Here is a 12,186-nt window from a genome sequence, read left to right as displayed (position 1 = left end):
ATAAAATGCAGTTCATAAAATTCTTTGTACTTTTTGTTCTGTAACCACATCAGTGTATGTTTCTTGTTTTCTAGTGCACTTGCAGCAGCCCAGTATTTCTCCCAGTGCTCCTGATGGAGGGTTTGTCGTGGGCCCTCAGGGGCCAGTGATCCCCAGAGGCCACCGTTTCACTATCACCTGTTCCACTAAATCTCAGTTTCCTGGAGGCTCTTTCTACCTGTTCAGAGAATCAAATATCCACAGGATTCAACGGTCTGTCAGTATCTCTACATCCTTCTCCTTTCCTGAGGCAGAATATTCAGATGAGGGAATCTACAGTTGTGTTTATGAAGTCCGTGTCTCCTCACGCTCCTTCCGTTCCTATGCCTCTGAACTGCTGCTCATCACTATAACAGGTACTGATGTGTACGAGTCTGAACACAAGCTGGACTGCTGCTAATAAAAGTTGAACTCAAACCGTGTGTGTTTCTCTCTCAGCATCTCTGCTTCCTGCTGTCATTGGTGCTGCACTTTCAGCCGGACTGCTCTTACTGGCCATCCTCATCATCGTCATGTTTCTTAAGAGGAGACAGAAAAAGAAGAAGAATGATGAAGCTCATTTGAAGTGCTCTTTCAGAAAAGGTAACCTTGAATTAATTTTACATTAAAAAAAAAGATTATTTCTGTCTTTATTAACATCTCTAAATGCATTATCGTCCTTCATATGCTAATGCAATAGGTGCAGCTAATACATATGCAAGCTCATCTGCTGACAACAACTATAAAGAGGATGATGAGGATGATGATTATTATGAGAATGTGGAATTAAAGTTTAAAAACTTGGATCATGATGACTATGAGGAGGATTACATGAAGGTGGACGTGGGCTCTGAAGAAGACTATGTCAATGCGGACATTACAAAAAATAAATGTGTGGCAGACAAGTCTGATGAAAACATTTATGAAAGCTATTGTGATTAATACTGAGTCAGTGAGTCAGATCATTACAAATGTTGCTGCTTCAAGCAAATAAAATATGACAGAACCCAAACAAAAGAATAATTTTAGTTGGTCACTGTATTTCTATTAGCAATGATTTATTCAATAATCAGTATGTGGATTATGGCGTGTGATTTTATATAATATGAGTCAAATGTTGAAAAAATAAAACATGCAACAGAACAGCAATGTAATGTAATGTAATGCTTTCATTTATCATGATTCACATTGTCTAATTTGTTTGTTAATGTGATGAGACATTAACTAATTTCAGCATGAATTGCTGAATTTGATTTGCAACCTGGCTTTTCCTAAAGCTCCTTAAAAAATGTATCTGTGCAGATAATTTAAATGTATTAGTTGATGTGGCAGAGGAATATTAGACTCCAGAACGGACCAGTATTACACTATGAATTCCTAAAGGATAACTAAGGGAATATTGGTAGGGCTTACTTGTGCCAAACTAATGTTATAAATTTGTTAATTAATAATAATATAATATAATATAATATAATATAATATAATATAATATAATATAATATAATATAATATAATATAATCGGATGGATCATTTAGCGTTTCCGCGTGGAGTTTGCATATATTTTAATGTTTTCCCCGTGTTGGCGTGGGTTTCCTCTGGGTGCTCTGGTTTCCCCCACAAGTCCAAAGACATGCACTATTGGGGAATTAGGTAACCTAAATTGTCCGTAGTGTATGAGTGTGAATCAGTGTGTATGGATGTTTCCCAGAGATGGGTTGCTGCTGGAAGGGCATCCTCTGCGTAAAACATATTTCTGGATAAGTTGGCAGTTCATTCCATGGGGCGACCCCTGATTAATAAAGGGACGAAGCCGAAAACAAAATGAATGAATTAATGAATAATATTTAGTTGTTAAAATAATGTCATATTTGTTTTGTAAATACAATTAATCTGTTTAATTGTATTTGATTTATGTATAGGATTATCTCAGTGTAAAATAACCAATTGCCAAAACTGTAAATACATTTAATGGACTTTCAACTTAATCACAATTTAAATCATTTTGTTAAAAAAAATTATATTATTATTCATGACACAGAACTACAGCAGTGTGCCTGAAAAGCAACATTTTGTCACCCTTGTCATACTTGTGTGCTTGTGAAGGATTAGTTTGCTCCAAAAGAAAAATTCTGTTATTTATGTCCAAAGCAGTAAGACTTTTGTTCAAGATATTTATCAAGTTTGAGAGGTTGAAAGTATTTTTACCCAGAAAAATACAAAGTAAATAAAAATTAAATAAAATAAAATTTAAAAATTATTAGCCCCTTTAAGCAATTTTTTTTCAAAAGTCTACAGTACAAACCATCATTACCCTATTACCCTAACCTGCCTAGTTAACCCTAATTAACGCAGTTAAGCCTTTAAATGTCACTTTAAGCTGTATAGAAGTGTCTTGAAAAATATCGAGTAAAATATTATTTACTGGAATCATGACCAAGATAAAATAAATCAGTTATTAGAAATAGGTTATTAAAACTAATATATTTACAAATGTGCTGAATTTTTTTCTCTCCATTAAACAGAAATTGAGGAAAAAATAAACGGGGGGGCTAATAATTCTGACTTCAAATGTATATATAAACCATTTGAAGGTTTGAAAGGGCAGGGTTAAAGTGTGTAAATCATTTTTGTTTCAGGTTTTTTTACTGTTTAAAAAAACCTTAGGCTTAGGTACATTCCCAGTTATTGTTGCAGTAATCAAAGCAATAAATCAGATCACTGTGAAACTATAATTTATGGATTTGGTTTGTATATAGAAGTTTATATGTACTGTAATCACAATCTGTTGCACTAAAAATTAACTTGTTTATCTGTGAGACATGTAATAATGAAAGTACATAGTACTTTTATTTTTACTTTCATTTTTAACCTGTCAATGGTTAAACAGTAGCCTAATTAGTTTTACTCTACCAGGATGTAGCAATGAAATCTTCATTCAATGCTGACCTGTTTTACAGCCAACCTGTTTCCACTGTTTTCTTTCCTTAGAAAACAAAAGCATTTGTCTCAACCACAGACTGTGGTCACACAATCTCATCTTAACCCAGAGAAATGTCTGTATTTAAAAAAAGGATGAACATTATTAAAAGTAGCTTACACTGTATTGCATTGTACTGTATGTGTTGAAAGAGAAAGAAGGGTTGGAACGTGACAGACAACGTGATTGGCACAACTTTACTGAGCTATGATTGGTTAACGCTTTAGTGAATAGTTTGGGTTCAGTAAGTACTCTATGTGACTGCGTTGTTGATTAGTTTGTCATTAAACGTTCATAAATTCCACAGAATGCACCACAACAAATCAATAATGATGGCAACTGAAACCACGAGCAATGAATCAGGTAAGGGCTTCATCTGGTTGAATAAAATAATTGTGTAAAATGTTACTTGTTCATGCTCATCTGCAGGTTTCATTTCATTATTTCGGCACATTTGGTTGAAAGAAAATAATTTAAATAAATTTATACTTAATCTTACAAAAATGTTTTACTAGCTGTGGAAAAGTGTGGTGCTTCAGGAGGACAAACAGCTGAATTTAGTTTGTAACTTCTCCTTTTATTTATTGATTGAATTGATTTATACATTATTTATATATGCAGATCTTTCAAAACGATCATAAGACAACAATGGGTGTTATCCAAAAGTTTTAGGACAACTTTGATAAAAGATTTTGATCCACTTCAAATGTTGACTATTGTATGTTCATATGTCTTTCTTTCTTTAAGCTCACTTGCAACGTGTACAAATTTTGAGTGATTTGCAATTTGCAATTGTGTTGATTTTGAATTTTTTTTCTCATTCAAAGAAAGTTTAACAAAAACCGATGGCTGTAATCAAAGGTAACTGCTTAAAAAAGATGCTATGTATTTAGTAATTGTACAGTTATGAGATTGAGTTACTCATTTGTCACATTGTACAATAAAATTACATTAGCCAATTTATTTACTAATATTAAGTAATAATAAGATAGACTTGTACATAATTTATTAAGATTAGTTAATTTTAATTTCAAGAGTTTCTAACACAACATTAAAATCCAAAATTGTACTACTTAATATTAGTAATCCCTAAGAGTTAATAAGGACTCACAACGAATTTATTAACGTCAACAAAGATTAATAAATGCTGTAATAGTAGTATTGTTTATTGTTTGTTCATGTTATGATTGCATTAACTAATGAAACCTTATTGTATGATACCGTTATATATTTATGCCTTAAATGTTATGTTATTTTACATCTCATTTATCTTTGTCTTTAGTGTGTATCCAAATCAAGAGTATGATATGAAGCACGCGAAGCGAGGATTGGCTCTCATCTTTAACCAGAAAGATTTCAGTCTGCTCGGACTGAAAACCCGCAAAGGCACAGATAAAGACAGAGACAGCCTTGTTAGCAGGTAGTTGATGCAAGATATGCCGATAAAAGCAAGTATTTTTTTTCCTGTATTGGATTGAAGTAACTGAACTGTAATTAACATTCTGATTTTGTATGTTTTTTGTTTGTTTGTTTGTTTGTTTGTTTGTTTGTTTGTTTGTTTGTTTGTTTTTTTAAGATTTGAAGAGCTGGATTTTGAGGTGAAGGCTTATAATGATTATAGTCGGGATAAAGTTTTGAAGGAAATTAAAGAAGGTACAACAACTATATTTTTTATTTCTGAAATGTTTTAAGAAGCAAGAGTTAAACTTGAGTATTGTTAAATGCAGCTTCTCATCAACAGAATCTTTGTCACTCTGTTAACTGTCATGGCGAAAGGCATTGTTCATTTTCCCACATCTTAAGTTTTGTTTTGTTTTCTGCTGAATTCCATATATCCATTGTTTTCCTTTGCAAATGGTTATTGTCAACAATTCTTTCAGGTCTAACTTTCTCATTACTTTTCATTTTTGTGAAGCAGGATTAGTAAAGTTTAACATTTTTTTAATTAATACAAAAAAATGGCACAGAGTGATCATCCTCTTCATGGTCCACTTCCTTAAATAAAAGTTGGAAAACCTGGTTTATCATCTCAGGAACAGAGAAATAGAACAGCACAAAACAAGGGAAAAACAATATGCTTGTTCCACCACACCTTTGGGCATTAGACTGTTTAATGCAAATAATGTGGATGCTCAGGGGCTTTCAGTAAACAGCATCTGTGCTTTATAGCTTTTTAGTAATTTTAGCTTTTTAACCATTTTGATTTTTGATTTTGCATTCAGGTTGTGTATGAATGGCTTGATGTAGACGTAACATTTTTATTTTGTACTGACATCTGGATGTAATTTTTGTAATAATGTATTATTCATATTGATATGCAGTAAGTAAATAAACCATCCCACATAGCAAATGTTTTCTGGGCCAGCTCCGGGCCACACACTTTTCTTTCGGCCCAAGTACCACAAAGAATGACGGTCCTGAAGTGGCCCATAACTGGATTAAAGACACATGGGCCATAACCGGTCCGAATCACAGCCAATTTATTACCCTTGACTAGACCCACATGGAATCTGTGCTCAGAAATCAGCAGATTTTAAGCTATCATTAATTCTGTTTATTTACTTAAGTAAATGTGTGTAAATCTAGATTTATTCAGTTTTTTTTTAATTAAAGTAATATTATTGTCTAATATGAAAATGTTCATCAAATTTTTGTACAATGCAGTTTGTACAGTAATATTTTCTGTATTTTAGTAGAGATATTATATGAGAGACTTGCTTTGTTTACTAAATGAAGTGAATCTAATTGGATTTGCATTTTAAACATTAAATAAAAGTTAAAAAGGTATTACTTTTTATTTCATATACTGTATTAGGTTTTAGTTATGACGCTCCCAAAATAATTCCGCAGAAATCCGCAGATTTTTACAAAAATTCTCTGCAGTAATAGCAAAAAACATCTGCAGATTCCATCTGGCCCTACCATTAACTGGCCCTGAACTGCACCAAAACAGGTTTATTATTGGTACCGATTCTCAGCTAAAAGTAACCATATCAACACCAACATTTAACCAGAAACCCCAAAAACTGACCCATAACCCAACCTAATTGTACCTAAACAATGTGAACAATCACTACACTAATCTGGGCCACACACCTCCCATCCACAACAGGCCCAAATGTAGTTTGCCGTCATGCATGCAGTGCCATCATTGCCATGCATGGCCCACATTCGGCTGATATTATGAATGCCAGTGCCGACAACACGCCAGCAGTGCCATAATGAGGCCACATTTGGGCCAAGTCTTTTTGCTATGTGGGATCTTCATAAACAGTGACCAAAATATATATTTTTATTGTTGTATTGACCACAATTTTCTTTTGCTTTCAGTCGCTGCTGCTGATCATGTAGACGCAGACTGTTTCGTCTGCATCTTTTTAAGTCATGGGGAAGATGGCCATGTTTATGCCAATGATGAGAAGATCAAAATACCGGAAATCACTGATTTGTTCAAGGGGGATAAATGTCGTGGTCTTGTGGGAAAACCCAAGATCTTTATCTGGCAGGTAATTGTGCAAAATGTCCTTTGTGATGTACTGCATCACAAATCAATGTGTGAATTTAGATCTCATTTAAATGTGTGGTTTCTTTGAAAAACAAGGCTTGCCGTGGTGACAAAAAGGATGATCCTGTGGCTCCAATGAGTGCGGAGGACAGTGATGATGAAATGGCTGTAGATGCAGGAGTGTCTAACACCCTTCCAGCAGGAGCAGATTTCATTATGTGCTACTCAACAACTGAAGGTCAGTGTTTATATCCTTGCTTTGTTGTACCAAAATTGTCTAGTTCTTTTTCATCCAAGTTGTTTAATCCTTTATACAACTTGGATGCAATGTACCTCCATTACTTTACCATATAATGTCAGACTTTTAAAAATTAATTGCATTGTTTGTTTTCTTTTAAAGGATTTTGCTCTTTCCGTGATCCCTTGAATGGCACATGGTACATTCAGGATCTGTGTGAAATCATGGGGCGTTATCGTTCACAACTGGAGTTCACCAACATCCTGACGCTTGTTAACAGAAAAGTTTCATTGCGCTCTATATGCGATGATCTTTCTGCTACTGGCACAAAGCAGATGCCTTGCTTTGCATCCATGCTCACCAAGAGGCTGTTTTTCAGGCCTAAGAAGTAATATTACTGTTTTACTCTATGACAATTTCAAATTGCGGGATTATATCATTTTCTTTTGGTGGGTGTGAATCTGCCAAGTAAGAAATTATCCTGGACCATCATTTCATTATGAAAATCTAATCCATACCTAATCCCTACCCTTAACTTTAAATAATTCCCCAAATCTGAAAGGATTAATATTGGATGACAATGATGTAGATGCACATAACCATAACTGTAAATTAAGCTTAACATAAACTTTAAATCTATCCCTTAAGTCTGACTGGCCAATTTTAGTGTTGTTCAGGAGCAAATTTGAGTTGGTTTCATTTTTATCTTATTACTGATTGGACCAGTCCTTTGATTTTGTGTTTTATCCAACGCATCACAATGACACTTGTTGTCTGAAGAATGAATGTATTTTGATATGACTTCAGACACTATTTGACAAAGAACAAAATTACTGTTTAATAAAGCAAATACTAAACAAAACAATCTGATTGAATGGATCTACAATGTAGTGATTAAAGCACTACATTGCACTTTTATATTTGGCTGTTTTTAATCCCTTCTGATGCAGTCTATCACTTTATTTAGTTAAAAAATGAGGTTTTTCAGTTTTGTCACACTTTGCAATTGCTTTGTAAAGGCTAAAAATAAAGTGTGTGATCTTTTTCCTAAGTAATGTGGCTTTTCTGACCTATTGGAATGTGCATTAGTGTTAAATAGGATGTGCTGCAACATGATATACAATGATTTCCATTATCTCAGTAATATTTTCTGCATCTGACCTGCATGTGAATTACATTCATTACAAATATGAATATGCTAATATATATATAATCTATACATTGCTGCATTTAGATTTCCATCAATTTCAGATTCGCATGGGATTCCAGCACCATTCTATATTATTACCCCAACAAATGTAAACAATGTAAACAATTTCCTCAACAAATCTAAAACAATGCAAAAACTGACTTTTTTATGCATCTTATGACTTCATGTCCTATTTTTGGTTTGTTTAGATGTCTTTGGTCAGTGTTGTGTTCATATTTCAGTCAAGCTGCACCAGAGTTTGTTTGGAAGTGGTCTCAATCTGCTTGTTTAGTGCACAAGGCAGCATTCACACAAAGCGATTGCACTGGACTGGTTTTAAATAACCCAAACTTGACAAGCGTGCACTGAACAGTCTTGATCAAAGTACACTATATTGAATTTGTGGTGCACTGATAAAAAATACAGAAGGCAAAGGTCAGACTTATAAGGATATTTATTACAGACAGATGAGTACATAGATGCAGAGACGATATAAATACTCCATTCATAAAGATCAAACATTAACTCTCAGTATCCTGGAGGCGGTAACTTTACAATAACAGTACATGAATAATGATGTATTAATGTGTAAACTAAATATTACTTTATTATGAATTAATTATAAGTTAAAGTATGCACTAATCATGAATTAACTTTAATTACAACATGAGTCACATGAGTTCATGTGTGAATAACGACTACCTTAATTAATTGTTTGTACATGTTGTTAATTAATGTATTAATTAACATTTAAGTTTAAGCTAAATGTAACCAACATGAACTAATGAGCTGTTGATGTATAATTATATTATGACTTTACTTGGAGGGGCACATCACTATTAAATCCTTAACTACTCATGAACTCCTGTTCTTGTTGATAGAACACTTTTCTATTGTTATTCAGTGTAAACTCGCTAGTTGGACGTGCATAAGGAGTTCATGAGTAGTTAAGAATGGGTTAATGATGATGTGTCCCTCCAAGTAAAGTCACAACATAATAATACATTAACATATCATGAGTTCATCATGGTTAAATTAAGGATAAACTAATGTGATAATTAATACATTAATTAACAAACAATCATGTACTAAAAAGTAATTAAGGTAGCCGTTATTCACACATGAACTCATGTGACTCATGTTGTAGTTAAAGGTAGTTCGAGCATACCTTAACTTATCATTAATTCATAGTAAATTAATGTTTAGTTTACATATTAATACATCATTATTCATGTTCTGTAAAGTGTTACCAGGACTTCTTCAATTAAGTATGGGTGTTACGACCACGGTCACCGGATCGGCCGAGGGGTTTTATTAATTAAATAACCAAACGTAAACAAAGTGTGGGGAGAAAACACATTAAACTAAGGCTGAACACAAAAGGAGCACAACTCCGCGTCTGGACGGCCGCTTAAATCCCAGTCACTGAAGTACTACAGCGTGAGCCGGCGGTCAATGATCTGCAGGTGCGAACAGGTCTCCTCAATCAAAAACAGCAACAAAACACTAGAGGGTGACAAAGTAACAAATAAATAAATACAAGGACGTAACAATGGGGATTATGGCGTGTGATTTTATGTAATATGAGTCAATGTTAGAAAATTAAAAGATGCAACACAACAGCAATGTAATGTAATGCTTTCATTTATCATGATTCACATTGTCTAATTTATTTGTTAATGTGATGAGACATTATCTAATTTCAGCGAGAATCGCTGAATTTTATTTGTAACCTGGCTTTTCCTAAAGCTCCTTAAAAAATGTATATTTGCAGATAATTTAAATGCATTAGTTGCTATAATATAATAAAATATAATATAACATAATATAATTTTCCCAGAGACGGGTTGCTGCTGGAAGGGCATCCGCTGCGTAAAAACGTGCTGGATAAGTTGGCGGTTCATTCCGCTGTGGCGACCCCAGATTAATAAAGGGACTAAGCTGAATGAATTAATTAATATAATATACTTTAACAATAATAAGTCAATACAGGTATAAGCTGAAAATGAATGAATGTTGGAGCCATTTGTGATATTTATATATATTTATATTTTATTTGTTTATTTGTTGCATGATTAATTAAGATTAATTAAGGTTAGGGTGCATGCCTTTAACACATCTTCATTTCTAATTTCACGTAACCTTTTTATTTGTTTTATTGCTTTGTATTTATTTTATTTAGAGCAAAAAAAATGAAATGTTTTAATGAAATGTAAATTAATCAGATTTTTATTTAAATACTGTCAGAGAACTATGCAAAAAAAAAAAACATTGAACATCGGACAGCAAGGCAAAAAACTAGTGTAATTCTGTTATAAATGATTATAAAAACTGTAATAACTCATTATAAAATGTAAAAAAAAAATACAAATAAATAGTTTATTTAATATAAAGCAATGTTTTTTAGTCATTTTTAAACATTAATAAGTAACTTAGAAAGTTACCCATTGCAACTATATTTACCTTCGGTCCACTAGCCTCAATCAAGTTTGGTTTTTGGCCCTTCATAAGAAAATGTTTTGGCACCCCTGGTCTAAACACATGCGGTATAAGTGAATTAAAAAGCTAAGGCTAAGAAGCTAAAGCTAAATTAATTGGCCTTAGTGTATGTGTGTGAATGTGAGTGTATGGGTGTTTCCCAGTGCTGGTTTGCAGCTGTAAGGTCATCCACTGTGTAAAATCATATGCTGAATAAGTTGGTGGTTCATTTCACTGTGGCGACTCCTGATCAAATAAAGAGACTAAGCCGAATGAATGAATAAATATAATATAATATAATATAATATAATATAATATAATATAATATAATATAATAGAAAGAAAGAAAGAAAGAAAGAAAGAAAGAAAGAAAGAAAGAAAGAAAGAAAGAAAGAAAGAAAGAAAGAAAGAAAGAAAGAAAGAAAGAAAGAAAGAAAGAAAGAAAGAAAGAAAGAAAGAAAGAAAGAAAGAATTCAATGCGGAAGTAACCAACTGAGTTCCACCAAAGGTTTGCAGAGTTGTGATTGGGTAACGTTGTAGTGTCCTGTGATTGGTTAAAGATTTAGTGACCCACGATAGGTTTACTGTTGCACTTGGTGACTGGTCTGTGTTTGCTGAAGTTGGTTTGTCTCTACATTTCTTCTCAATTTCGCCTACATTCACATAAATAACGATGGCAAGTCACACTAAGAGCGACGGATCCGGTAAGGGATTAGTTTAGTTTCTCTGTATGGAGATAAATAACTTGAATGTGTGTAGCTACACTGTGAATGCTGTTCATGTGAGACCGCGAGTTTCATTTCCTTATTTTAGCACCTGATAAAGGTAGAAGGTATTTGTTCACAAATAACACCTTTTCGCGTTAAAACACATAAAATGTCAACTACAATGTTTGACTAAATGAGTTCATACTTACTGTAACTTGAGTCACAGCGCTTATAAAAAGAGTGTATTTTTTGTTTTAGCAGCTGTGGAGAAGGACAGCGCTTCAGCAGGACAGACAGGTAAAACTGAATCCACTTTATTGTCGTGTTTGTTCCAAGTATCAGAATGAGTGGAAATAGTTTGTATGGAGTGTAAATATAGCATTATTAGCCTATGTCTACTCTGCTTTGCTAGACAGCCTGTTTGCAAAGCCATTGAAATCCAGCTTGACCAGGTGCTCAATAAACAATACAGGCTTGACCTCAGTATATGTTCAGTGAACTTTAGATTTTAAGTACAGCCTTTAAAGCATAGTGGTCACAAATCTTAGCCTGGTTTGCATTTTTGTGAAATAAATGCATGCTCTGAATATTTGCATACTCTATACACCAGATCCCAGATACACTCATTAGAAATAAAGCTACAAAAGCTGTCACTGTGGAGGTACCCTTTCAAAAAGGGATACATTTTTACCTAAAGGGTCTATATATTGATACCTTAGTACAATAGTATCTTTTGAAAATTAAAGTACTAATGATATTACCTCTAACATAAGTAATATGTAAAAAAAAAAAAAAAAAAAAAAAAAACTAATATGTATCTTTTAGGTGCATACATGTACCTTCTGCAAGGGTACCACCCCATTGACAGCTCTGTACCTTTAATGTCTAGAGTGTGTGCAAGCCAAATGTTTGATGGTGTTTTCTTTTTTCAGTTGAAGAGAACCTGACAGAGACTGATAGCTTTAATCAAAGGTATTTTGCCAAAGATTGTAATCATATTAGTAATGGGGAATGTACTATACTTATGTATAAATAAATTGTTTGACAGTATATTTAGTATGGATCCTAATCAG

The 12,186-nt window shown here is 33.4% G+C and overlaps 3 protein-coding genes across 6 annotated transcripts in view; all 3 read left to right on the top strand.

The window, feature by feature from the left end:
• LOC560447 (scavenger receptor cysteine-rich domain-containing protein DMBT1) overlaps window positions 1-1,167 on the top strand; it is a 74,107-nt gene extending 72,940 nt beyond the window's left edge. Inside the window, exons 40-42 of the mRNA XM_073945299.1 lie at window positions 75-395; window positions 478-621; window positions 719-1,167. Coding sequence (XP_073801400.1) covers window positions 75-395; window positions 478-621; window positions 719-960 — 707 coding nt within the window. The 3' untranslated portion in view covers window positions 961-1,167. The remainder of the gene's footprint in view (window positions 1-74; window positions 396-477; window positions 622-718) is intronic.
• Window positions 1,168-2,548: 1,381 nt separating this feature from the next.
• Window positions 2,549-7,601, top strand: casp6b.2 (caspase 6b.2, apoptosis-related cysteine peptidase). 3 transcript variants are annotated; one of them, XM_073943512.1, is made up of 7 exons: window positions 2,549-3,501; window positions 3,536-3,857; window positions 4,279-4,416; window positions 4,573-4,649; window positions 6,327-6,502; window positions 6,598-6,739; window positions 6,902-7,601. In XM_073943512.1, the coding sequence occupies exons 3-7, from the start codon at window positions 4,304-4,306 to the stop codon at window positions 7,129-7,131; spliced, it is 738 nt and encodes a 245-aa protein (XP_073799613.1). In that variant the 5' UTR covers window positions 2,549-3,501; window positions 3,536-3,857; window positions 4,279-4,303; the 3' UTR covers window positions 7,132-7,601. The 3 variants fall into 3 exon arrangements, with proteins under 3 accessions (XP_073799613.1, XP_073799612.1, NP_001035069.1); XM_073943511.1 differs by having other exon boundaries at window positions 3,055-3,359; window positions 3,824-3,857; NM_001039980.1 differs by lacking the exon at window positions 3,536-3,857 and having other exon boundaries at window positions 3,280-3,359.
• A 3,394-nt stretch (window positions 7,602-10,995) lies between these two features.
• The window catches only part of casp6a (caspase 6, apoptosis-related cysteine peptidase a), a 6,672-nt gene continuing 5,481 nt past the window's right edge, over window positions 10,996-12,186 (top strand). Inside the window, exons 1-4 of one of the 2 annotated variants that reach the window (XM_068216927.2) lie at window positions 10,996-11,110; window positions 11,375-11,410; window positions 12,046-12,085; window positions 12,162-12,186. The exon at window positions 12,162-12,186 is cut by the window's right edge and continues 125 nt beyond it. In XM_068216927.2, the coding sequence (XP_068073028.1) occupies window positions 11,080-11,110; window positions 11,375-11,410; window positions 12,046-12,085; window positions 12,162-12,186 (132 nt within the window). In that variant the 5' untranslated portion in view covers window positions 10,996-11,079. 2 annotated transcript variants of the gene reach the window in all.

Source organism: Danio rerio, chromosome 3 (assembly GCF_049306965.1).
Source record: "Danio rerio strain Tuebingen ecotype United States chromosome 3, GRCz12tu, whole genome shotgun sequence".
NCBI classification, from domain to species: Eukaryota; Metazoa; Chordata; class Actinopteri; order Cypriniformes; family Danionidae; genus Danio; species Danio rerio.
Note: the sequence above shows the minus strand (reverse complement) of the source record. Positions and strands in the feature narration are given on the sequence as shown.